The sequence below is a fragment of the Trachinotus anak genome, unplaced genomic scaffold, assembly GCF_046630095.1.
Source record: "Trachinotus anak isolate AG129_WGS33_773 ecotype Australia unplaced genomic scaffold, CSIRO_AGI_Tana_v1 ptg000011l, whole genome shotgun sequence".
Lineage (NCBI taxonomy): Eukaryota > Metazoa > Chordata > Actinopteri > Carangiformes > Carangidae > Trachinotus > Trachinotus anak.
The window spans coordinates 17,092,098-17,118,996 of record NW_027273862.1 but is presented as its reverse complement, the minus strand read 5'-3'; the positions used below and the strand labels follow the sequence as shown (position 1 = coordinate 17,118,996).

General features: G+C 38.2%; 3 protein-coding genes across 5 annotated transcripts; all 3 read left to right on the top strand.

Annotated features, from left to right (window-relative positions):
* Positions 1 to 5,004: 5,004 nt before the first annotated feature.
* Positions 5,005 to 7,277, top strand: bola3 (bolA family member 3). The gene is made up of 4 exons (XM_071488527.1): positions 5,005 to 5,150; positions 5,261 to 5,384; positions 6,331 to 6,419; positions 6,682 to 7,277. The coding sequence occupies exons 1-4, from the start codon at positions 5,082 to 5,084 to the stop codon at positions 6,745 to 6,747; spliced, it is 348 nt and encodes a 115-aa protein (XP_071344628.1). The 5' UTR covers positions 5,005 to 5,081; the 3' UTR covers positions 6,748 to 7,277.
* An 862-nt stretch (positions 7,278 to 8,139) lies between these two features.
* vat1l (vesicle amine transport 1-like) lies at positions 8,140 to 21,791 on the top strand. The gene is made up of 9 exons (XM_071488522.1): positions 8,140 to 8,483; positions 9,042 to 9,171; positions 9,413 to 9,628; positions 10,081 to 10,223; positions 12,479 to 12,582; positions 14,044 to 14,099; positions 14,244 to 14,438; positions 18,863 to 18,946; positions 19,585 to 21,791. The coding sequence occupies exons 1-9, from the start codon at positions 8,269 to 8,271 to the stop codon at positions 19,681 to 19,683; spliced, it is 1,242 nt and encodes a 413-aa protein (XP_071344623.1). The 5' UTR covers positions 8,140 to 8,268; the 3' UTR covers positions 19,684 to 21,791.
* Positions 21,792 to 23,379: 1,588 nt separating this feature from the next.
* On the top strand, positions 23,380 to 25,273 carry clec3a (C-type lectin domain family 3, member A). 3 transcript variants are annotated; one of them, XM_071488525.1, is made up of 3 exons: positions 23,380 to 23,625; positions 23,720 to 23,806; positions 24,577 to 25,273. In XM_071488525.1, the coding sequence occupies exons 1-3, from the start codon at positions 23,514 to 23,516 to the stop codon at positions 24,972 to 24,974; spliced, it is 597 nt and encodes a 198-aa protein (XP_071344626.1). In that variant the 5' UTR covers positions 23,380 to 23,513; the 3' UTR covers positions 24,975 to 25,273. The 3 variants fall into 3 exon arrangements, with proteins under 3 accessions (XP_071344626.1, XP_071344625.1, XP_071344627.1); XM_071488524.1 differs by having other exon boundaries at positions 23,714 to 23,806; positions 24,577 to 25,045; XM_071488526.1 differs by lacking the exon at positions 23,720 to 23,806 and having other exon boundaries at positions 24,577 to 25,045.
* Positions 25,274 to 26,899: the final 1,626 nt, after the last annotated feature.

Genomic DNA, 26,899 nt, shown 5'->3' with positions numbered 1-26,899 from the left:
CAAAGCAGAGCATACATTAACAAAACTTCCTAACATATCAAATCTAAAATGTTTACTAAATTTAAGTCAGGGTCTGATTCAACACTTACAAAAGTTAGAGAACATTTCTAAGGAATTTAAAAAGAAACAAGAATAAACTAAAAGACTGTATTAAAATGTGAAATCTAGATTAAAAATATCTCAATTTTTGCTATTCACATACACATATACAATTGTGTTTGCTATGCAATGCTCTTGTACATTTGTCATGAACATTGTTAAAGCGAAGTTGAATTATTGCATAAACAAGAACTACGGCATTTTCAGAGCAGTGCTCCATTTTTGCCTATATGGCAGTGCAAGGAAAAGATAATGACCACAAATCCAGCAGCTCATAAGGCCAATGAGATTTTCAAAATACTGTGATGTATTTTGTATCAGCTCTTTTTTCTCAAAGTATATGAGTTTCTCAGTGGATTACCAAATTGCTTTGAATGAACTGTATTATTCTCATTTGTATTTACCAAAATGCTGTATAAATCCTCCTTCATCCTCTTGTATAAATTATTCATGGAGTAAAAATGTTGAATGTTCATAATCTCCAGTTTTCCACAGCTTTTCACACATTTTTCAACCCCTCCTATTCATTCATACTTTCATCTACAAACTCCATTCAAAAGGCAAAATGTTCATTAACTTTCCTCCATTTGCGCTTGTATTCAACTTTAAAATCCCATTCATACCTTTTACACGGGGACAGTTCAATGTTGGAATATTCATAGCACATCACACAGAGAGGGGAGAAGCTGTTCAACTGGACTGAAAAATGTGTTTTAACTCGTGCTCATGGCCACAAATTCATTCACATAATTTTTGTGAAAATGTGTCTTCTTTTGGACAATGTGATTACCAAAGCACAGTGACTCACAGAATTTGAACAATGAGCCTCAGCGTGGCAGGAGTACCATCCATCTGCCCCATTGGCTCCAATGTTAACTGAGACCAGAGAATATATGGAGGAAAACAGAGAGGGGCATTTTTAAAATCGCTGCACCTCCCATACTTTTGACACCACACACAAATATTTTATATCACTGTGTTCTGCAGAGTGTCCTTTCTCAGAAAATATAACGTTTTACAGTAGGTGATAGGAATTAATGTTACTTACAAGCCAGAGATTTAGAGGAGTGTCTCACCATAATCCCTCTTTTAACCAGGTGTAGCGGTGACCATCACTATGGAAACCATTAACTGCAGCTGGGCAGGTGAACAGGTACACAGAGATACACAAAAGCAAACACTCGCACAAACGTACAAGCGAATGGGCACCAGCATACCAGAAGCCCACAGCACCAGTAATCTATTAATGACTGTAGTTTAGCTCCTGCTATTGCAATGCAGTTCAGCTGCCATGGAAGAAACTTTCAAACCCAGATATTCAGACTCTTTCTACACATTCTTACTTTTCCTCAGTGCAGCGCTTTCTTCCTCTTTTTTTTCTTTTTCCGCAACAATTGTGTTTCCTATGTGTGCACACCTTTGTAAACATGTTACAACGAATGAACTCAACAAGATGAACATCAAACTTGTGGCTTTCTCGCTACCATATACTATCTGTGCATCTCTTGCCCGTGTACAAACCTATAGCACACAGGCAACTGGCAACAACATACACAGTGAGACAATGGTCTGTTGAGTCTAATGAGAAACTGAAGGACTGTTTTGAGTCAACCAACTGGGATGTAAGGACATTAACAGTCACACACACTGCGTCAAAGGCCACGTAAGCTTCTGTGTAGAGAACACTGTACCCACCGCGACAACAAGGTTGTTTTGTAACAGAAAGCCCCAGGTAACTCCAGATCTAAAGGCCCTGCTGAATGAGAAGAAAAGTGCATTCAGGTCAGGGCACAGTGAGGAGCTGCAGAGGGAGCAGAATGAGCTGAGGAGGAGGATCGGGGAAGAAGATGGTATTATCTGAGCAATAGCGCACTTCATAACAACAATGTGCAATATTACACCTCATGTAAACACACTAATAAGGTAAATATTGTTCTCTGATGTAAATATTCTTTCTTAATGTAATTTTTTTACTCTCTAACTTTGCGTGATACCTGCCTTCGTCTATATCCTGCTGCAGCTGTAACAATACAAATTTCCCCCTGTGGGATTACTAATGTTCATCTTGTCATGTCTTGTCTTGTCTTAGAACCCAAAATTCTGTTACAATGCAACTTAAATATTTAATACTAAAATGGATTATATTGTTAAGCTCACTGGACAGCAAAGAAATGTTGTGCTTAATGCACACATCAAGAGTAGTTTGATAAAAGAAAATAAATACATTTAAACAACATAAAGTATATAGTTCAAATGTACAGTTACAAATTTGTCATTATATTTTAGAAGATTTTTTTGTTAAATGCACCAAAAAAAATACTGGTTAAAAAATGAATAACTTAGTGTTAAGTTGACTACTGAGACTTTGCATCCTCATATGAAAACATACTGCACCTGCACATTGCTGCAGCTTATACTTCATTCTACTTAACTCAGACCTCATGTCCTCATTCATAGACACTTTTGCTACCAACTGGTAACAAAAGCACAATACACTTGTAAGCGTAAAAAAAACAAGATGGCAGTCATCTCAGCCAAATCATGCCGATCCTGACACAAAACCGGACAGGGTACAAAACTTCATCAAATTTTCTGGTTAAAAATGTTTGATTTATACTTAATAATGCTTGTAGTTGGATATGGCATGCAAATCCGACTAATTGTAGCAATAGTAACAAGCTACAAGGCTGCTAATTATAAAGTACCTTACTCGTTTGCAGTAATTGGGACTTTATTATTGTTCACGCAAAAGAGAAGATGTAAAAGTAGGCAAACAGCTTGGGAAGATTTGTGAAGAAACCATCAGTTTAAAGGGTATAAGTAGTTCTTGCATGTCATACAAATTCATCTACACTGATTTGTATTTTTTCATCTCCAGGGCATATTCCTCTGTCAAGAGCAGGGCAATCACTGAATGCAATATTAGGCGACAACTCTGAGGTGGAGGATTTGTCTGAGGGTGATTATGATGATCCTGTTGTGGATGAAGGTTACATTCCACCTGAATATATTCCACCTGACCCAGAATCTGATCAGCAAATGATAGTGGCAGTGAGGCACAACTCCATCCACATGCATCTAAACACATACAGAGATCCAGAGGGCATATTCTCAAAGGCTGCCCACTTCAGGCTCAACCAGAATGTGTATCAATTGATGAGCAGACAATCCCACTTACAGGAGCCTAAGAATTTCCACAGTATGTGCCACTAAAACCAAATTCAGTTGGCATGAAGAACCTTGTGCTGGCTTCAGAGGATGGCATTGTGCTGGACTTTGAAGTGCATCAAGGTGCAAGTGCAATGAGTTTACAGGTTCAGCAATCAGAGAGACTGGGTTTGGGAGCTTTGGTCAACAAACATCTGGCTAAAACTCTGCATCCTGGTATAACAGTATACTGTGATCGGTTCTTCACAACCATGAAAGCTGTGGCTAAATGTTGGAGAAGCAGGTGTACCTGACTGGCACAGTAATGATAAGCCTTATCACCTAAGTACCGCAGAAGCTACCAGGTGACCAAACCATGAAACAGCAAAGAAGAGGGGCCTCGGCATCAGTTACCAGGGGAGATGGGAAGGTTTGCGTAGTGAAGTGGTATGACAACAAACCAATTTTGATGCCTTCCACAGTTCATGCTGAACAGCCAGAAGACGCCTGTCAGTGATGATCCGATGATGATGTAGCTCTCTATGGTCTGCCAACCAAGAATGCGTACAGTTATCATGAATTGAGGAGCAACCAACTAGCAGCACAGCTTGCCTTGACCCTGGACTGCCCTGTCTTCCTCCTGAGAGTAGGGATTTTGAGATTTTGACAGTTCCCCTTTATTTATATAAGAGGGCCCTCAGATTATTTACAAAAAGAACAGGTCACAGTTGTACTGCCATAGAGGATTATGTCCATATTGTCTCAATATCTTATCAGTCAAATGACTTGTTTGCGAGACTGGAGCCAATTATTAAGCCATTTTATATCTGGCTTTCACAAAGAAACATGGGTTTCTTGTAAGTGCAAAGGACTAAGACATAAACAATGTTGGGATTTTACATTTCAAGTTGTTACTGAAAAATTAGGATTGAAAAATTTGTATCAATCAGGGATGGCAGCAACCCAGAGAGGTCTCATACAATTTATTACCAAATGTCTTATCAAAGTTGAACAAGATGTGTAATGTCAATACAAACAATTGTAAACACTAAGTAAAAACATCTGAAGTCCTGATTATAATAAAAGCCTTTAACTTTGTTTCATTTAAATACAATTTTTCATGTGTAGATTGATTCAGATTTAAAGTGTCTTTTACTTCATGTACAGTCAATGTACAAATAATAAAAAATATATATTTATTTTTTTGTCAGAATGTGCCCCATTCAAAAATAAATAAAAATAAAAGCAATATTCTGTTATTGATGTTGAAAATAAGTTGGGGAATTGGTCGCCAAAATCGAAAGTCACAATCCCAGCTCCATAATTGTGCTTCTTGTTAATTCATTTGGATTTTTGATCTTCACTGACATGCAGTGTTTAACACTGACAGGCTGTTTTCACATTCATCTGCTGCAGAGGCAAAGTTTCTCTGCTGACTTTCAATATCAACTTAAAACTCGTACAATCGTGATTTTTGTGCCTAATATGCAACCTGAGTAAACCATATAATGGGTGTTAAAGCCAGGGACTTAATCAATAATAACACCATACAATCTTCTAAAAATACAAACTCTGGACAATACAAACTGCACACCTATTACATTAACCACACAACACTGAATCTTCTTTCAGAAACGATGGATTTTGAAACCTGTCCACAGCTTCGTCCTCCTTACAGGCTGCTGTGTCCACTTCTCATCCACCCTTGTTTATTTGAGACCCGTCAAGTACCCGGATGGTGACGTCATTCTCCCGGGACGGAGCTGTGCGGTGAGGACATGCCTTATTGAGTAACCAGTGTGGATGTAAACGTCTTGTGAATAAACATTTCCACCATGTTGGCTTGTAAACGCGGCTTGACCAACACCATGACCTCTGCTCTCCGGGTCCTTCGCAGTAATCCAGTAAACGCAATGTTTATAGTCTTTACACGCAGTTTTTTTTTTGGGGGGGGGGGGGGTGAATCTCCGGAGTTGCGTTAACCACTGACCGCTGCTCGTCTTTGCCCTCTCAGGTCGCCGTTTGCAGCCAGGTGCAGAGACGTCTGTCCACACAAACAGACGGAGAGGTGCGCATCGCTAAGGTCCTGAAGGAGAAGTTTCCGTCGGCCTCGTCGCTCAAAGTTGTGGACATATCAGGTAAACGCACGTCTACAGTGTGACCGGCTGCATTATGTTCAGCGAAAGAGAAACGCGGTTTAAGATTTAACCAGGTCACATCATCAGGATTTGGGATTAGGGGTGCAAGAGTGACAAGTGTGTGTCTGCCCGGCATGAGTTTGTAGTGACCAGCCATACCAGCAGTAACATTTTAGGGTGTAATTAGGGGTTCAGTTAGCAAATATTTTCATTTTTGATACATCTGTTGATATTTTTTTTTCTCTGTGTCTTTGGAGAATTGTGAAAATCCCATCTGTTTCCCAAAGCCAAAGTAGCCAAAATCGGAGTGCTTGTTTCATGTGACCAACAGCCCACAACACAATTCAGTTTGCTATCACAGGAGACTGAGAAACTAGGCGGGTATTATCATTAAAGGTGAAGCCATAGTATTTGAGCTGATTTTCAGATGGCCAACATGTCAGGTTTGATACATACTGTACAGATGTTTACATATGGTTTAGTACATTTATGTACTGAAACTAGTATAAAGTTTTTTTTTTTTTTTTTTTTTTTTTACATCTCAAATAAAATGCATCATATTGATTTCATTGCAATACAAACTAAATGGAAAAGAAACTGAAGAAAAGCCCATTTGTTCATAATTTCCCCTGATGATGATGTAGGCTTGAGAATACATTTCATCAGCTGAATCTCTTTTCGGGCGTCCGTATACTCCCACTTCTCACATCTGTGTTTTTTTTTAAAAACACATTTGTTTTTTATTAAACACAGTTCTATATTCTTTATTCTTTTTGTTTATGCTTGCTGTGAACTTTCTCAGAGTTCATTTTAGTTGAGTGCAGCATCTCCCTCTTTATCAGTATTTCTATTACAAATATATAAATTATTATTTTGTAGAAACAAGATGGTCACTACAGACTTGAGAAATGACTGTGTTGTTTGTGTGATCCTGTGCTGAGTTTAGGTGGTTGTGGGGCCATGTATGAGATCCACATAGAGTCCAGTGAGTTCAAAGGAAAGAGGACGGTGCAACAACACCAGTTAGTCAATCAGGTAAATCATTGTAACCATCAGCCAGCATGTTCCCTGTGGCAGTATAAAATAAAGAATATGTCGCTCATATTGTACAACTCTAGTTTTAGTAGCAGTTTTGGAAATGTGTGTGTCTTTGTTTTATTCATTAACTGTACTGAAACGTATACTTGCACTTGTTTAGTGTGGTCCCTATCTGTCAACCACATTCCTGAGACTTTAGGATTATCCTGTCATAATAATTGCATTTTATTCATTAGCTGTTGTGTTTTGTCCCCCACAGGCTCTCAAGGATGAGATTCAAGGAATGCATGGACTGCGAATATTCACCGATGTCCCAAAACATTAGAGCAAGTCCTTCCACTGTTCACCCACAGCTTTTTCCTTTGTTCAACCTATTATGAATGTACAGAGGATATTGTGTACTACACAAATCTCCTTAATAGTGAAAAATGTGTAATGAATGTAAGATTACACTAAGTTATTTTTTTCTAGTGCGGTATCTCCTCTGAGATAATGTATACAACCAGTGAAGGCTATGATACGCACAAAACGACTTGGTAAAATTCTAGTAAAATGTCAAGTCATGTTGGTCTTCTCAGGTTTGACATGATGCTGGTGTAATGAAAAGCAGTCCAGGACGAAATAAATATAACCAACTTGAATATCAGAGAATTACTACAGACCCTTGTTTAAGACTGTTTGTGGAGCAATCCTTTGCAATGTCACTCACATTGTGATCACAGTGTAGATGCTGCAGTCCCATGAAAGGTGATTTAAATTGATTACAATCCATTTGGTTGTATATGGACCATATATTTATGCTGCCTGTGCACGATAATTCCACGTTGCAATAAAAAAACAGCTGCTTTTCCCCCACACATGTCTTTCTTATTTGACTATGGAAGGTTTTGTGATTTATAAAAAAAAAAAAAAAAAAAAATTTACAATCAAGTTGGCAAAGAACATGGACATTGCAGTACTGGAATCAGTTATCATGTTGAGTTAAATTAATCTGTGTAAGAGCCATGGGGTGCTTGGATTCACTCATTGAATAGTTGCTATAGTGGTTATTCAACTGTATGGAATATTTATATTGGAATTAATACTGAAAATATGTTAAGACTTGCAAAGAACCTTACCAATAGTTTTTTTGTTGTTTTTTTTTACCTCCTCATAAAGCAATGGTGTAAACAGTTGAGAAGCGGTAACGTTGTTGACCACAGAGGAAGTCTTAAAGAAATGTATTCTGAGCATCAAAGCTTAACCAAAGTACACAGTAAAGTAAGTAGTAATTAACGCTGTGAAATAATTGTTGAGTAAAAAAAAAAAAAAAGAGTATATATGTATTATGTATATGTAGCCTAAAGTATTTACCTCTGTGGAGTAGAAGTATTAAGTGGCATTAAAAGAAAATAATCCAGGAAAGTAGCCTACAGGTACCTAAAATTTGTACTTAAGGCTACAGTATTTGAGAAAATATACTTTCCACCACTGGAATCATGGATGTTTGAGTTGTTTTGACAAGCTGTAATTCCTCGTATAGATCAAATCTGTGCACTCTTCGCCAGCAGATGGCGCAATCCAAACAGCCTGCTGCAATCAAATACAGATACAGAGGGATACATTTATATTTCAAAATCAAACCTTTGTCTGCGTAATGAAAGAAAAGGAAAAATTACCCACAACTTTGACTTCGCGTGACTGAATAAAAACAACAGACGGTGAGATTTCGGGCTCCATTGTGGCTCCCCATCCTATCCCTCCATCCATCCATTGATCCATCCAGAGCCTGGTCTGTGCGCAGGCTGCTCGCCACATCACTCTGAGCCCCGAGGAGGAGCGGAGAGCAGAGCAGCAGGTCCCCGACATGGCTAAAGAAGGAGCAGACATGACAGAGGAAACCGAGTACATGATAGATAAAAATGTGGGGAAAGAAGCAGAAAGCGCGGAATCGTCTGGCGATGCCAAAGAAATGCGAGCGGTGATACTGGCAGGTTTCGGAGGTCTTAATAAACTCAGGGTAGCCAGGAAGGCAATGCCCGAGCCTCAGCCTGGTGAAGTGAAGATCCGCGTCAAAGCGTGGTAAATATGAGAGTATCAGCAATGCATTTCACTTGTGCTTGCGGATTGGGATGAGCTTCGTTCCCCCACAGTATCTCTGACCATTGGACGCTGGCGAATAACAACATCTTAATCTGAGGAGGATTTCGCAGTCATGAAGCCACAGGTCTTTTCTGGATGGAAGCAAAACTGATAACAGCCGAGGCAGCGTTTTGGTTTTTCAAGCAGATTCATTGTTTGAGTGCCATTCCTATTTTTTTTTATAACTGCTCCATTTACAGGGTATTGATCAGCTCGTTTCATCCCAGACTAGAGCTGGAGCCTTTGCCAGTGTTGTCAACCCCACAGTTTAGGAAAATTAAAGTGTATTCCAATCTGGCCTTGTATTCACAGAGGTACAGCCAGTGACTCACCGCTGATAATCCTGAAGTAAATAGCACTGGGCAATCCTTCGACCTCTCAACAGCTAATCCTAAATATCTGTATTATTGATTTAACAGCTGCCAGTGGTCAGAGACAGCTCAAATGCTTTGTTTCCATCCAGATATTGAATCAGGGTTTATTTGTTCTTTGTTGCAGTGGCTTGAATTTCCTGGATCTGATGGTACGTCAGGGGACTATTGATAATCCTCCAAAACCTCCTCTTGTCCCTGGGTTTGAGTGCTCTGGAATAGTGGAGTCTGTGGGTGAAAACACGAAGGGATTTGAGGTTAGTGAAGTGATATGTTGTGAATGTTGTTATCTATGACTAAGGGTTTCCACATTGTAAAGCACAGAATCTGCATCTGCGCAACTAGAGTTTGAAACATGTGCTCAAAGTGTATTGATGAGAAATACATTAGAGTTAATCCATAATCTCCTTTGCAAAAAAAACTTCCTTCTTCGTGTCACATGATCGGTTCACATCAGTGTTTGCTAGTTGTCCTGCTAACTCCACATGTTTCTTTCAGATTGGTGACAGAGTTATGGCTTTTGTGAATTACAATGCCTGGGCAGAGGTGGTTTGCACACCAGTGGATTTTGTCTACAAGATGCCAGATGAAATGACTTTTGCTGAGGCTGCAGCATTCTCCCTGAACTTTGTGGCTGCCTATATGATGCTCTTTGAGGTTGCCAATTTGCGAGAGGGAATGTCAGTGTTGGTGCACTCAGCAGGAGGTGGTGTAGTAAGTAGCCTACATTTCTTAAATGACTATTGCACAGCCACAAAAGGAGTTCAGTCGTTTCATCCAACTCTCGTTATAACTGATGGCTTCATACCTACAGATGGAACAAGTTTTCTGTTCCCTGTTATTGTGTAATAGCTGTTGCGTATGTCACAGTGCAGATGTACAATGCTTTAAATTATTTCTGTCTGTAGCATCTTTTGAAATGACTGAAAGAAATGATTTACTGTTCAAATAACAGTTGATATTGTGAATTATAACTAAAGCTAAACAATTAATACTATCATACAAACATGACTGATTAATACAACATGTTAACTCTATCTTTTTTTAATGAATGTGTCTTTATTATGTGATTGTGGATTCTGTTTTCTATTTTTGTGGTATATTTAGAGTTAACCTCTGTGCTCCCAGGCTCTGATAAATTGTTGCAACTGTTTGCTTATTTCCAGGGTCAAGCTGTGGCTCAGCTGTGCTCCACTGTTCCCAATGTCACTGTGTTTGGGATCGCCTCATGTTTCAAACACGCAGCCATCAGAGACTCAGTGACTCACCTATTTGACAGAAATGTTGACTATATTCAAGAAGTCAAAAAGTAAGCATGGAAAGTTTGTCTGGAATATAGTTGAGTTGAGGCTGAAGAGTCTATTTAGTTCCTCATGGCAACATTAATTTTTTAAGGGTTAAAATAAGAAATTGGAGGTATCATCAGGCCGCTTTGCTGTTGCATGTCATACATGTGAACACATGTGATGATGTTTAGCATAGAGGACCATGTGAGGGTGCAGATGTTACCTGTTGCCTTATTTGGTCTTGTGTGGCCATGGTCCCCATGGCAACTCATAGCTCATCTCAGAGAGCAGCAGCATTATGTAGGGCGGAGGTCTGCACTGGCTGTCGAACAACCGAGCCAATTAGGGCTGAGCATTGATACCCACACACTTCATTCACAACACACACAGTGTGTTTACACACCAGTTTGAACTGCAAAGAAAACACCTTGTAGCAAACCTGCCTCAGTTTTACTGTAATTATGCTATACAGTCTCTTTTTATAAAGATGTTGCAGAGCTTTGATTACTCCATCACCACACCACCTCCTCCGCTTTACAGAGCTTTAGCAGTTATGTTCTATCATTCATCACTATAGTGTTGGATCATTTAACCAGGACAGATGCACCATCCACTCTACATATGAATTATGCTGTAAGATTGGTTTCATCTGGTTAAATACATAGGGATTCAAATATTATTTCTTCAGCACTGATTGTTTCATGCTTTCTACTTACATATCAACAGTGGTAGTGGATTAATGTGCCTTTCATCTCTCTGGCCCACACATTCTTCTCAGGATCAAGAGCAAAGTACAATTAAATTAATCTTTTTACAAAAGGCAAAAACCATGGGAATCACAAGACCACCAAGCAGTTTAGCCAAGCTGGTGTCCAGGGCCACAAGGCAGACAAGTAAGGAGTTAAGGTGCCCTTGATAACAGCATGCTTTTCATTCTTTCATATATGTACCATTTATGAGTCTCATTATGCCAAACATTTTTTGTCTGATTGTTTTTTTGTGTGAAAAGAACATAAACCTTTTGCAACATGATATAAAGTGTCTTACCGATGAGGAGGAATGTGGGCACTGCAAAACATCAATAATCTCTTTATAAGAAAACTGTAGGCAGAGTCAAAAGAAAAATGTGGGTTGCATGCTGCAACTTTTTCTCAGAGTAATACTCCAGAGAATCAGTTCTTATTTCTTATAAATCCATGATGATGCTGCTCCAGAGTATGAATCATGGGCTGAATATATGGTCTTATAGAATATGTTTTACATATTTAGTTTTATATATTATATATATATATATTATATTTAATTTACTTACAGTCATAAACAAGGTTATTCATCCATATTAATGTGAATGTATGAAGTCGGTCTCTGATTGTACTTTATCTCAACTGCTTGAAATTGTTTATGTAGATGAACTCTTCACAACATGTTCAGTAGAACTGAAATGGTTAGTTTATTTACTGATAAGTGGATAGACAGATAGAAAATGTATCTGCAACTATTTTAGGGCTCCAACTAATTTTCATTATTGATTTACCTGCTGATTAAGTTCTCTGCCAATTGTTTGGCCTGCAACATGTCAGAAAAACACAGATCACAATTTTCTAATCCCCAAGGTGATGTTTCAAATTTCTTGTTTTGTCCAACCAACTGTACAAAACCCAATGATATTAAGTTCATTATTATTGAATTAAACAAAATATCTTTGAATATCTTTGGTGTTTGGACTATTGGTTAGACAAAATGTTTAACCAATAGTTGTCGGCTATATGTTCTAATTTCTTTGTGAAAAAGTGATCTGCAGATGAATCAATGATGAAAATAGCTGTTAGTTGCATCTCTAATATCCACACACAATTATATTTTCAGAATTGCAATGTGGCCAAGTACAATATACACATCAGAGGAGCTGTAATTTTTTTGATAAAGGTAAAATGTGTCACAACGTACTATAAATTAAGCATTGTGGTTTTACAGAGATGGCCTGGCCTAAAAAAATCACATTCTCCAGATGTAAGGGAAACATGCTTTTTGGTACAAGACCTGACAATAATCCTATCGTCATCATTTTGTCTTTTTTTTTTTAGTGAAAATGAAATGCAAAAATGACCATTCCAACTGAAATCATATCACAATTGCGATATCTGCCAAAAATAAGTGCAATATGTTTATTTTTGCATATCTTTCAGCCCTAGTTCAGACTATACTTTTGCATGTGTATCAGTTTATATGAATCCCACTTTTGGTGGACTTCACCTTTACTTTGTTCTTAATGTTTTAGAATTTCTCCAGAGGGAGTAGACATCTTGTTGGACTGCCTGTGTGGGGAGAACACAGGAAAAGGCCTGAGTCTGCTGACGCCATTGGGAACTTACATCCTCTATGGTGGGAACGTACTTACACTCACTGTGTGTTAATGTAATCTCTGTGTTTCCATTCATCACTTTCAACGTAGAAAAAAAACGTTCTAGTGTATCAGTCGATGTGCCTCAAATTCAGGTTAATATTAGTACTTAAGGGAATAGTTTGACACTTAAGGAAGTACACTCGTATGTGTTACATGGGAATTATAGTGAAATTTGAGCCAAGAGGCGAATAGCTTAGCTTAGCATAGTTGCCTGACATCTAAACTTTGTCTAAGACATAGGATATGGAGGGAGTTTTTGCCAATTAAAATTGGTGAGCTTAAATTGTTCTTCTTTATTACCATTGAATGGGACCAGGCTAGCTGTTACCCCCCGTTTACAGCGTTTATGCTAAACTAAGAGTCTACTGGCTGTTCTTTCATTTTTGGCTGGACCGCAACAGCGGAGCTAGCCCTGTAATTGCGAATGCCAGTGACTGACTGACTGACTGACTGACTGAGTGATAGAGTTGTGTGATTAAAGTTCCACCATTGGTCAGCCGAATGCCATGTGACTGAGTTAGAGTTTTCCCATTGGCCGTTGCTCTGAATGAATTGAATGAATTGGCACAAACAGTTTCTATTAAGGGCGTTTATAGTCTGTAGTGTTGCCAATGAATAGTACATTTGTCGCTAGATTAAGAGACTTTTTTTTTCAAAAAAGCATCCAGTGTCACATCTTGTGACTTTTTGGTTTCTTACCCAGACGGAGCCTGTGTGCTGTGTGAGAGACTAAATAAGAAAGATATAGTGTCAGTTTCTCTGTGAGTGATTATTTTACAAATACATATAGCTGAAATCATAGCACAGTCTTTATCTTTAATTTATGTGTTTGATGATTTTGTCAGATGACACGCGGCTATAAAATCACGATTTTCGCAGCAGAGCGGCAACTTGGAAGTCACTTGGATGCATGTATTCATGTATTCTTCATGGGCTGCATTTCAGTCACTTTTTCATACTTGTGCTGTTGCTTGACAACTTAAATGAAAACAGATTTATTGGGAATTCAGTTGTAATAAAATACTTTATGCGTTAGCACAGAGAATAGGTGAGAAGCAAACAGACAAAGGGCTGAAACAGGCTGACAGAATGCAAATATGACGGACTGATGTCAAATGTTTGGTTCCACAGTTTTCAACTACCTCCTCAATTTCACACATTGACCATAGGCGGTCCAGTCATATACTAAGTTTTGACCGAGTCTTGTTAACAGACAGACATGAGAGTGGTATTTATCTTCTAACTCTCGGCACGAAAGTGAATAAACAAATTTCTCATAATGTCAAACTATTCCTTTAAAGATGAGACTTGCATCAATTCAATGTGTGGGCAACTGAACTGGGTTCACTTCATGCTTCTTGCCTGCTTATTAGTGACCAGTCACTTCTGTCTAGCCATTTGCACAGCGTACAGCAATCCTTTTATTTTTGTTTTTTCAGGCGCGTCAAACATGGTAACTGGGGAAACAAAGAGTTTCTTCAGCTTTGCAAAATCTGTGAGTCAGAGATGCAGTCTGTCATCAACATTTGAAGGAAACAGTATCTTGTTACTACCCAATGAACATTTCATGGCAAATGAAACACACATGCACAAATGAGTCACTTGGCATGAATGTATCTGTGTTTTTTTATCCCTCCAGTGGTGGCAGGTGGAGAAGGTGAACCCCATTAAACTGTACGAGGAGAACAAAGTCATAGCTGGATTCTCTCTCCTCAACCTCCTCTTTAAACAAGGGCGATGCAGTCTTGTGAGATCAGTAATGGACAAACTCTTGTGCCTCTATGACCAAAAGAAGATCAAGCCGGTAGTGGACTCCCTGTGGGCACTGGAGGAGGTAAGAGCCTGATCAGAATGTTCAGAGGCTGTAAGACGTTGAAGTCATTGATGATGAGATTAAAAAAAAAGGTCTGATCACAGTGGTAACATAAATGGAGATGCCAGGGAAGATTTTATGCAAACATCTTGGACAGCACATAATCTTTTGTTTGCCCCTGCTGCTTTCTGTGGAACATTGTCAGCTGTTGTTGGACACTCTTTCACAGTTGGTGGGTAGGTTGCATCTTCCTGTTCCACAATTATTTCACACCCACACAAATCCCGGCAGGCCATATGTTGATCACTTTGCTCTCAATTTCTAAAAACTCTCTAAGTCCCATATTCTTACTGTGCTGTGTTATTTGCTAAGTGGTAAACAAATCCCCAGAACTAGAAAATTTGTCTTCAAAAGATACCAAGGGACATTGAACACACCACTAACTGTGATTTCTCTCTCAGAGAGTGTCTAGTGTCTCATTAGCTGTGCTGTATCTGAGACCACAACCAAAGAGACAATCAGGGCTGTCTGTCTCAGAGAGATAGAAAAATAGACAGCAATGTTGCCTTTGAAAGATTATTTTTTTATTTCCTCTTTTTTTCTTTTTGCTTAATACTTGTATTTCTACAGCGCCCTTTTGTGGGACCTTAGCTCTTCACATCACAGGTGGTACCTTTGCGAATAGAAAACTCTCGACCTGCAGGGCCGACAGTAGAGAGGGTAGAAATGGCACAAACCTATCCCTCATTTATTTTGGCTGCATTGGGATCTTTTAGGACATTTCTTCTTTGGTCAGATGATAGATGCAGTCAACATTTCCAGAAAAAAGATTCTGTCTACACAGGTGTTGTCCCTTATTTGCCTGATGAGACCAGACTGTGTGGCTGTGCTTGTTTGATTAGTTTCTTGCACTTTTATTATTCTTATTGGTTCATGAAGTTTAGTGATCTTGTGTGATTCTGACAGCTCTGCCTTTAAATTGTGTGTTTTCCACCCAGTACTAAAAATCTAGTCACTGTATACGTCAGCAGCAGGCAATACTTGTCCTTAACTATAAGCCAAAAATGTAGAGTAAAACTTGTAAAAGCTGCTGTTTCGGTAAAGAGGTTTTACCTCCATTTCCAGTAACTACATACAATACATGAATTTTTCCAGTTTTATTGAAATTTCAGCAGAACAAGTCCAATGAATAACCTTAAATGGTACAGAGGTAAAGCGTAACCTGTCCACAGGTACTGTATATTGTAAATATCAGAATGTGAGAAAAGGGGCAGGTAACAAAGGAAGACAGACTGGTTGGTCAGGGGTACGTCCTACAGCAAAATAATGACCCAACACTTTGGAAGAAAAGAAAAGGACAGCGGCCTCTCATGCTGGAACACCAGCACCAGTACCAGTATCCAGACTCAAAACCCATGGAGCTGGTTTGGGAAAGCAAAGCAAACTACAAGTGCAACACATTTGTGGGAACTTCTGTAACAGTGTTGGGACAAACTTTTGAAACAATGTTTCATTTCCCTTGTATTTATTTGTGCTATGCTTTGATTGCAAAAACACTACATTTCAGTAACAACTGGAAACATTGAGGTGCTCTAAAACGTATCCCCATACTAACATATACAGTTTTACCTGGGAGTGATTTGCCTTTTTGATCACTGTTTTGTATCACACACAAACGCTCCATGAATTCAGATAAAAGCAGTTAGAGAAAGAATATGCTGATGAAATAATTGCTGCCCTCAGATTTTCAATTCTCATGGGAAACTTTGCCCGTACTGTTGTCATTAAAATTTGGCTGATTGCTCAGGCCATTCACTGGAACCATTGCCCATAAAGAATCTCATTAGATGGGAGGATTGCGTGGGATGTGGTGTCAGGGGCACAGCCTGGTCCGTTTGTTTATATGCCTGGAAGGATAACTCAGAGGGCGTTAGTTTACACTTTGACCTTGGTAACCTTTTTTCTGACATGAAAAGTTGGAGAATGTGCAAGACTTGAGCAGAATAACACGTTAACCAGGAGGTTTCTTTGACCCCCTGCAGTTTCATTGTGGAAAATATTAATTTGTCTCTGTCACTTGGGGTTCCAAGATGAATGCTTTTGAAAATCCTACATACACTATCTCACAATGATTACTGCTCATTGTATACAAAGTCTTATTTCACCCAAAATGCTATTGGAACTTATCCCCTCTCTTCTGCAAACGTATTACATCTCAGCCAAGAGCTGGACAAATTTCTGACCTAATTTTGCTCTTGGCTTGATTTCCGGTATTTCATTTAACAAATGAATGCTTGGGACACAATGGCTTCCAGACAAAGAGGCACATTCATTTGTGTCTCTGTGTGGATTGTAATGAGAAAGCAAGATACGGCATCCTGGGTAATCTTTTGTGATGTGTGATTTTTTTTTTTTTTTTACACAATGAGTCAGAAAAGCTTGAATGAGTTGCATTGATCTTTTATTGTTATAGTTTTGACCTGCTCGGTTGTTGCTGCTGTCGAAATAGTTTAGTTAAGTCTAGAGTGTAGAGTTGGAGGAAATCATGAAAATAATTTACACTTGCCCCACTTCTCCCATTCCTCCACCACCATGCTCACATCAATCAGACAGCAGTTGATTGAGTATATGGATCAAAGCTGTGATTGTCTTAAGCTGACGGTTAACTGGTCACATTCTGACATATGTTATGTTATGTTTGCCCAGCAGTAGCACTGGGATGAGGTTTGTTGAATTTGAACCAAAATTTGAACCAAATGTCAGCTATTAAAGGTTGCGCACGGTGGTGCAGTGGTTATCACTGTTACTTTACAGCGAGACGGTTCTGGGTTTGGCCCCCAGGCCCGCGGCCTTTCTGTGTAGAGTTTGCATGTTCTCCCCTTGTCTGCATGGGTTCCCTCTGGGTACTCCTCCCACAGTCCAAAGACACATTAGGTTAAAAGGCACATTAGGCACATTAGGTTAATTGATGGTCTCTATCTGTCAGCCCTAGACTGGCGACCTGTCCAGGGTGTACCCTGCCCTTGCCCAGTGTCAGCTGGGATTGGCTGCACTCTGTGTCGTGTTAAAATGTTTGCAGTATATTTAGGTGTCAAGCACTACTGTCCTATATCATTATAACAGATGTGACGCGTCAGTCATTGTTCAGTTAGTAATAGCGTCCACAATTGTTTTGAAACAAACATCATCACTGATTTTTTGTGCAATATTCCATTGAGGTTATTCTAAATGTAAAGTCTCACTGTTCTAAAAAGGGAGCCTGATAATAACTCTAAGAGGTGGGAGTGGAAAAGAAGTGGAGAGAAGATGATCAAACATGCTTCATGCTTCAGTTATCCTCACATGAATTAAACCATTTCCATAAAGATATTATGTCTTTGCAGAATTGGTGTGAGTTTTTTTTCAAGAAATATATTAAAATCATTTGTTTTGGCAGGATGTGACTCACTTTGAAATTGTATGAGAATATATTGTGTCCTCCAGGAATCTGGAGAAATGTTTATTATTCATGTCACTTATTTGTTATTAGAGCCCACTCTACCCTGCCGCTCTAACACAGCCTATATTGTTCCTGCCGTCATGGGTAAAATGAAGAAGTGTAGTTATCTGCTTAATCTAAACCTTTAGATCATTACTACAGGCAGTGAGGTGTTCAGTGTGATGTCAAACATGGCCCAGCAGGATGACTCAGCATCATTTAGTCAACATCAAGGCCATTAACTTTTCTCACAGAGGGAGTTATAACTGTTCTAGCTGTCCTGAGAAAGCAGCCTGTGTCTGTAATAACCAAGAAATGTGTGTCTTTTGTGTAATTTTCTTAGCAGGTACTTTGAAATGTCTTTTCAATGTTACAGCGGACTCCCTCATAAAACGACAGATTTAATGAGCAAAATTTATGAAACCTTGTAAGGCAACCTAATTTCTTACACATGCACTACAAAAATATTACAGCTCAAATGTGGTTTTACAACATTGGGTGCACTGGGTTTGTATATGGCTTTGCACATATATATATATATATATATATATATATATATATATATATATATATATATATATATATATATATATATATGTATATATATATATATATATATATATATATATATATATATATATATATATATATATATATATATATATGTATATATGACTATTGGTTGGTTTAAATAAACTCCACTGACCACAGTGAAGAGAGAAGCAAATTTATTTTATGCTAAATTAAAATCACTCAACCAAAATTAAACATCTGTTTGTATGGATAAACCCAACTACACATTGCAATTTTATTTGTGGTTCTTTTTTTCATGACTAACATAGCCATGCTATTTTAAGATGTTAAAAATAAGAGTCAGCATTGTATGAGATTTGATTTGTAATATCGTAGTTGATGTCTATAGCTTCAGCTTGTTGAAAGTAAGCTGACTGTTGTGTTTTATTCTCAGGTAAAAGAGGCCATGCAGAGAATTCATGATAGAGGCAACATAGGAAAACTCATTCTGGATGTGGAGAAGTCTCCCACCCCTCTGGTAACAACAACTTTTGGTTTTTCCTAGTTAGTTATCAGACAGCAGAAGCTCACACTGAACACATGAAAGTGTGATTAACAATTATGGCTTCCATCTTGATCAATCTGAATTCCAGATTGGATAAATATTAATGACAAAAAGACACATGAAATTAAAGTGTTATATAACATTGTCGGTCGAGGGTATATGAACCAGATTGGTGGAGTTCCAACAAGTTATTGAGGATTAAAGAAAATATCCCCCCCTTGTGGCCTCCTTGACCTTATTTATGTATCCTATGTAGAGTTCATTTCAAGAGGATCTATAGTAAAAAAGCTTTTTGGAAACACTGTAAACATAAGAGGACAATGAGTGAGATGGCTTTTCTTATGTCTGTGCTTAATTGGTGGTGGTAGTGTGGAAATCTGACATTTCTGATGGCGACTGCAAAGTTTCAGGTCCAATCAGGGTCATTAGGAGTCAGTGAGTAGGATTTCCTCCTGCTTTATGGCAGTCGTTTTCATGGTGATCTCAACATCAAGCTACAAACTATTAGAAGTGTAGACATGCTATATACAGCTGTCCAAGAGCACATTTACGTATTTGGTGCACTAGTATAAACTTAATGATATCTGAGTAACATTTTATCACCACTGCAGATGGCCAGTGACAGCACAGAGACCAGCGAAGCAGGAGAGGAAGAGGAGGAGCCCGAGGGAGACAACGACAGCAAGGAGCGAATGCCTTTCATCCATTAGACCTGACAAAGCTCTCTGCACTACGCCTGGAGTCTGGAGAGGCTGCACAGCTTCACCACAGAGGAACACAACCACACACCAGTGTTGTGCAGTATGTGCTGTATGCATGTATGCATGAATGTATGTATGTACAGTGTATGTTTGTGCCTCTTGTCTCTTACCTATTGTTTGTCAGTTAATTGGTCAAGCAGAATTCTTGGGTAATGAAGAATAATTACGTTTGTCACCCAGGCAACAAGTGTAAGTGCCATTCTCAAAATAGTATTTTTTTTTTTTTTACTGTATTATGAAGAAACATTATGCTAGTCAATAATGTGAAAAGGTTTGTGTCCGTTAAACAGTTAATTTCATCTGCCAGCAGTTTATTGAATTAGCAACAGACTGAATAAGAAATTCAACAGCTGACTTGCTGTTATCACTTTAAGCTTAGTACCTTTAAAATCTGATTTAGTAAAAGCTCATAAGTGTCATACACTGTAACAGGCTTAGCATGTCTGAACATTTCACAAGATGGAAAAACATTTAGTTTAACTCTCATCTGTCCTCAGTGATGACAGATGAAAATCAGAGCAAACAGGTGATGCTGAAGTTTGAGAAAATTACCCAAATGTGTTGATGCTTCTGACCAAGGGAGTGAATCACTTTCCCATGTTACAGTGGTAATGTGCAAGCCAGGAGAGGTAGAAAAGTCTGTGTGTAGATATTTGCATGATATTTTATTCTTAGATGCCAACCTTGTAATATTATGGGATCACCAGTGCCTTTGAGCTACAGACGAGTATTTGATACTTGACGTTTTTCCTCGTGTGAAGTTCATATTGAACAGACTAACAAAAAAAGGTAGTTTTAACTGGAATATTAAAACAGATGCATACACTATTAAAATTCTTCCTCATGTGGTCATATAATTTTGTAGTATGGAGGACATATTTCCCCACAAAACTGTGTATTCAGAACTTCTACTTGACACCTTACAGTGTTACATGTATCTTCAGATCATGTGAAATTGACAGTTTTGTAAACACTGGCGTAACAGAACAAATAAGCGTTTCAAGACATCGAAATTTATATCTGTCAAAAATGAATATATACAAATACAAGGGCAACTAAAATAAATGAGCAAATTTCTGGATTTTCTTAGGGAGGCTCATGAAATAGTCAGACTGCAGTCCAAGGTTTGTGGAGTATCTGCTTTACTTGTCTGACCAAAGTTGTTAACTTGCCAGTGCCTCACAACAAAAGTGCCATAAGACTCCCAAGATAAATTATTTTTACAATGAGCTGGTGTATAAAGTCAGGATGATGTAGGTTTGAGCAGCACTGTGTGTGTCTTTATTTAAGTATGATACCCTCTATTTTACTCTGAATCTGCAAGTTGCTAATGAAATGGAGGAGAGGAGCAGCTGACAAGGAACACACTTGCACTCATCTAATCACAGGATTGATCTGTTTTTGTTTTAAATTTCTCAAAAGTAAAAATGAACTGCGTTGTATTTCGTTTCCGATATTTATTTGGCGCTGCTTATTCAGTGTGCTAGTCATCTGAATTGTTTATTACTTTCGGGAGTATTTTCTCACTTATCACATCTCATACAACAATGAAACAAGTCAACATTAATAATCATGCCATTTCAAGAAATTAAAAATGTATCAGCTTAGCAACAGCAAAACTAACAGGAGTAAACACTGCATGCTTTGATGATGAATGATGATGAACAGTGACAAACAGTGTAAGTGGTTGTAATCAAATGATGAAATGGATAATTTTAGAAATTGATTTCTAGACTTGGAAACACCAATAATGATGCATAGACACTCTGAAAATACATCTCAGTTTTGATGCCTTTAATGTCAGATCTGTTTGTGTGTGTGTGTGTGTGAGTGTGATAGAGAGAGAGAGAAATTGAGAGAGAGAGTATGTTTTTAAGTGTGTGCCTTGTAAAAAAAAAGAAAAATGTGTCTAAAGAAGTGTTTGGTATTGTAGTATATTCACAAAATTCCTTACAAACTCTGGTTTACCTGTGGCCGTATATTTTTGTCACTTTTTTTTGTTGTGTACTTTCTTTGAGTACAACTCTGTTTACTTGAATAAATTTATCTGCAAAGTATTTTGTGATTGTGTTTTGTCTTACTTCAGTGTTTGAATTTATTTCACATAAGATTTACACCCTCTCTGAAAGTATTTCTTTCAATATTACTTAAAAAAAAAACCTTGGCCTTCGTGCCTCTCTATTTAAGTATGTATTTATTCTGAGCTTATGAAATCAATGAGGAATAATGGATTTTACCAGCACTCATATCGCAAATTGACTTCATGAGTAGTTCCTCATGTTATAAATCGTTTTCAGTGTGCATTACATTTGCAAATTTGCAATATAGTACTATTGTACTGCAAATTTCTACATAATCCATCAGTTTGGCACCAGATGGCAACAAAGTTTTAAACCTTTTTGAATTCAACGTATTGAAACCATTTGGTTTAAATATTTTTGTCACCAGAGAAATATGCTGGTTTCTAATTAACACTTGTGTCTTAAAATTACTCAAACGTGCAACTGTTGACCTTGCGCCGTGATATTCGCAGGTAGTCAGCAGTATTGCCAGAATCAATTTGTGTACTGTTGGCAGACCTGCTGCAAACTGTATTTTATTTATGTGGTCTCTTCATCATTAACTACAGGATCTCTGTAATGTAGCTCCTCAACTCAGGGCCCAGTGTTAGTTTTGGGTGTTATGTTTGCCTCAGGATGGAAAGAGAGTAGTGTTAGAAAAGATTGTGTTGGAATAGCATGTGCTAATACAGCGCTTTTTTTTTTTTTTTTTTGCATGCTAACTAAACATAGGACTTGGACTCAGGACTGTGCAATGAGTCTAAATTAAATGGATGTTACATACAGTAGAATACACTATTCTAGAGCGTACTCCACCTATGTGGAAAAGGTATTATTTAGTACGACCTTAACTGAAAGATAATGCACAGAAATGTACAATTTGAAGACTTTAAAATGGGAAAACACACATGAGCTGGCTTTGAGAGTTGTATTGCTCTATTGAGCCCATATGCCCAAGGGTGTTTCTTATTTAGCTCCCGCCTCCCATCTATATACAACATCTCACTCTAAAAATAACTTCGCCTGCACCAGAGCTGGGAACTGGACTTTACTTGGGTCTAATTGCAGATTTTTCTTTTTTTAATATTATCCAAGTGGAAATCTGTGTGGTGGAAACTTTGTTAAGATATCTGCAGTGTATAAGTAGCAGCAACATTTACTTGGTTACTTGTTTTCATGTACTGACAACTGTAAAATAAACCCTTATTTGTGTAGATTAATACCACCTAGAGCACACGAATCCTATGTTTCCCTGTCGGCTGTTATCAGTCACTAGTTCACACTTTTTTCTGAGGTGACAACAAGGTCTAACATTATTTTTCACTTGTCAGAAAGTGACTTTGCATGTCCAAATCTTACACTTGAGGGGGATGGGAAGATGGATGAAGAACACTCTGTAATAGCAGAGCAGTCAATGAATTTCCAGTTTGTTTGTGAAATGAAAGGAAACACTGCTTAGTGCACCTTGTCCCATGTAAATATTTATCAAAAGCCAGACACAAGGAAATCATTATTTGCCACTCCACCCTTATACCTCCCTCACCTCCTCCTGATGTTTGGACAAAAACAAACAGAGCTGGAGCCAATGCAGGGAGAGTACGCCGGAAAGGCATACAGACGGCTAGTATATATTGAGCTGCCTGAGTGTTTTTGGTTCCTCTCACAGCAGTATAAGGTGCGCCACTGTGTCCTGTCCCGTAGGATCCACTGGCCTCAGACATGGCACGTCTGGCCCTCCATGTCTTCCTCGTTCTTTGCTTCTCCTTGCTCCACTTCAGCTCCAGCCGCCCATCTCGCACCAGGAAGGCTGTGTCAGCTCGACAGTCTGGAGGTAGCTATACACATCACATACAGTTGAACAGTAACATGCTCTGTGGCGATGTTCATCTGAACTGTGTTTTTCTTGCTTCTTCGTCGAGCTGCAGCAGCAGAGGGAGATGATGTGAAATCCCAGCTTGAGAGGTTGTGGCAGGAGGTGAATTCACTGAAAGAAATGCAGGCGTTGCAGACAGGTACTGCTCTCACTAAATAAAAAACAGATTAAACAGAGAACACATGGCAGCAGATTGGTACATTAGATTCATAAGTATCCCTGCATTCCATATCTCTTTTAAAAACAGGTAAATCAGAAATACAATTACTTTACAATATTGGTTAATACCATCATGGTGACATTGGTTATATTGTAAATGTGTTAAGATACAAATGACTAGTGTTGCTTGTAATTTAGGCCACAGCTGTCATGAGAGTGTGGACAGTTGTGAGACATAATCGGTAACTTGATAACTAGATTTTGAACCACTTGGTGTGTGGTGTCACCAGCAGAGGGCAGCAGCAATCATGTCTGTCATTCAATTGTAAAGCAAAAGGTTGAATTGTACAAAGGGAAGAATGTTAGAAAATATCTTAATTATTTTGTAGTTTTCTATATTTTTCTGTTTCTGTTTTTTGTTTTTCTTTTTTATAACACTTAGTTAATCATATAATATATTATTTAATGTTGTTGTTTACTATTTTTATTGTTAAAATGTCCCCCTTTCCTGTCTTGGCTAATTTATTAGTCACTATTCAGACTGTGAACTCTGTGTTATGAGTTTATGAGTATGGCTGTATTAATTACTACCAATATAAAAAATGGGAGATTCAAAAAACGAAGTATTATAAAAGGTTATTTTTCAAAATCTACATCATGATTATTTTCCTATCGCAGAGGAAGCTGGTTTTGAACTCTTTAAATACCATATCATTTTAAAGATGCTCATGAAGTGCTTTGTGTTTTCAGTTTGTCTCCGCGGCATCAAAGCTCACAGGAAGTGTTATCTTACAATTGAGGAACCCAAACATTACCATGAGGCGAATGAAGACTGCATTGCACAAGGAGGAACTCTTGCAACGCCACGGGACATGATCGAGAACAGTGAACTGAGAGACTATGCAAAGAGGAGCGCTCCAGGATCCAAAGACTTCTGGATAGGTGTGGCAGACATAGTGAAAGAGGGCCAGTATGTTGATGTCAACAGCCTGCCAGTCAGCTTTTTGAACTGGGACCGCTCCAAGAAGCAGCCCACAGGAACGAAGAGGGAGAGCTGTGTTGCCCTTTCAGTGGCTGCACAGGGAAAGTGGTATGATGAGGTGTGTCGCAGCCTCAAAAAGTACATCTGTGAATATGTCATTCCTTAAAGGCAATGTTGTTGTTGTTGACAACTTGATGATCATTCAGGCAGGTCATGAATTAAAATTGTGCAAAACTGTGTTGTCAAATCTGTGGCGATTCATAGTGAAAACATAACTTGTTATTGGTCATGTATCGGTCAAAATTTGTCTCTATGTATTAATTAGGCTGCTATGTTAATACACAAAGTAGTAACTGGCTACACTGTGTTCATTTTATATTTACTATAAGTCCCCAAAGCAGCAGGTGATGACTGAACAGCATGAAAAGTAAAGTTAAACAGAAATAAACAAAAATTTAAACTGTTGTTGTTTGGTTAAAACTATTTCATTTTGTCTATAAACTTCTCAACATTTCACACCTATTTTTCTCCATTAAGTTTAGTAATTTCTTTAGCATCGATGTACTTTAACATTGATACATACACACCAGTGAGTTTCCTAGTGTGATACTGAACTGCTGACCACTGAATAGCTCAATGAGCAAATGTGGATGGAGGGATTTGCTCATGAGCATGGAAATAATAGTAAGAGTTTTTAATTCCTTTGCCTGTTGGTTCGTTCTTGGGAGCATCACTAAAGTGACAGAGTCCAAAGAAGAAAATTTAAACTAAGTTTTAGAAGTAACGTACATGAGAGTTAGAGAAGAGAGATATCATTTTTAAGGGACCCTTAATGTATGTTCAACTCTGTTATCAGATTTTTTAAATCAAAGTTGAAATGACCAACTATGAGGCCCTACTGGGTAGGTCCTTTTTTCATATTTTTTAAATCTGTAATATTACAATCTTCTGTAAAAATTTACATTAATCTTTTCATACTAAAATATTGTAGCATTACAAACTATACCAAAAACTGAAGGGTATACATACATAGTGAACATCTTCACTGTACTGGACATACATTGATTTACAGTCCGATTATAATGCATCTAATCAGTGTATCTTTATCTACTGCAGAGGATGACCTCTACATCCTGCTGGCATTGTCACTTGTTTGGTGAGAATGAGGAAATTACTAATTCTATGCTTGTTTCCTTATTCTGTTTCCCCAGATCACACATCTATCTAAAGACTCAGCTGCAGCCTTAACAGTAAAATTGAAACAATCAACAGTATAGAGTCAGTCCAACTGACTTGTCTTTGGAATGTGGGAGGAAACCCAGATCACCAAAAATAAACTTGAACAAACACAGAAAGAACACGCAAACATGAAGAAAGGGACTGTTATCAAAACTCGACCCTTTTTGCTGTGAGGTGACAATGTGAAATATGCATTTTAACTGTTTGCGCTGAGTTGCTGCTGCATCACTGCAGTGTAAAAATCCAGTAATATCATCAAAGAAGTATTACCGTACATTTCACTGTGTACTCTGAATAGAACAACCTAAGGTAAAAGTCCTGTTATTTTAGTGTCTTTGTGCCCTGTCATGTAGTACACTTGCTCTTGAGTTACAGTCACTCTTGGTCACCCACTGCTCATGGTGGACAAGTGACAGGTTAAATAATGAATTGTTTCAAAAACAGAAATGAATTTAAACTGCATATCAATTGAGGTGTCCCCATGGCTTAGGGGTTAAGGCGTTGATGAACTGCAACATCTCCTGTTTCGACTTGTTGAGTTTCTCTTTCCCTCATTTCCTGTCATCTCTTCTATCTGTACTAAAACCTAAAATACCCTAAAAATATTATATAAAAAAAATTGGTTTGTCAGAATAACCTGCTGACTGCCTTTACAATGCCAGGTGATATTGTGTTTCAGTGTTGCATATTTCCATATTACAAAGTCATAATTAAAAAACAAATAAATAAAATCAATCGATTGCCACACAGTAGGGTGTGGCCCTTGAGCAGCTGCACACTTTGCTTGGTTAGTTATCCAGTCTTGAGTAGGCTATGAATGTGTAGTGTGTATTTGATTTTTTTTGCAGTGTA

Excerpts from the sequence above, each read along its gene's own strand:
- bola3 (XM_071488527.1), top strand. The coding sequence starts at position 5,082 with ATGTTGGCTTGTAAACGCGGCTTGACCAACACCATGACCTCTGCTCTC. Across the intron at positions 5,385-6,330 it reads CAAAGTTGTGGACATATCAG|GTGGTTGTGGGGCCATGTAT; the intron begins GTAAACGCACGT and ends TGCTGAGTTTAG. Across the intron at positions 6,420-6,681 it reads AACACCAGTTAGTCAATCAG|GCTCTCAAGGATGAGATTCA; the intron begins GTAAATCATTGT and ends TGTCCCCCACAG.
- vat1l (XM_071488522.1), top strand. The coding sequence starts at position 8,269 with ATGGCTAAAGAAGGAGCAGACATGACAGAGGAAACCGAGTACATGATA. Across the intron at positions 14,100-14,243 it reads TCTTCAGCTTTGCAAAATCT|TGGTGGCAGGTGGAGAAGGT; the intron begins GTGAGTCAGAGA and ends TTATCCCTCCAG. Across the intron at positions 14,439-18,862 it reads CCCTGTGGGCACTGGAGGAG|GTAAAAGAGGCCATGCAGAG; the intron begins GTAAGAGCCTGA and ends TTTTATTCTCAG.
- clec3a (XM_071488524.1), top strand. The coding sequence starts at position 23,514 with ATGGCACGTCTGGCCCTCCATGTCTTCCTCGTTCTTTGCTTCTCCTTG. Across the intron at positions 23,626-23,713 it reads GTCAGCTCGACAGTCTGGAG|CTGCAGCAGCAGAGGGAGAT; the intron begins GTAGCTATACAC and ends TTCTTCGTCGAG. Across the intron at positions 23,807-24,576 it reads AATGCAGGCGTTGCAGACAG|TTTGTCTCCGCGGCATCAAA; the intron begins GTACTGCTCTCA and ends TTGTGTTTTCAG.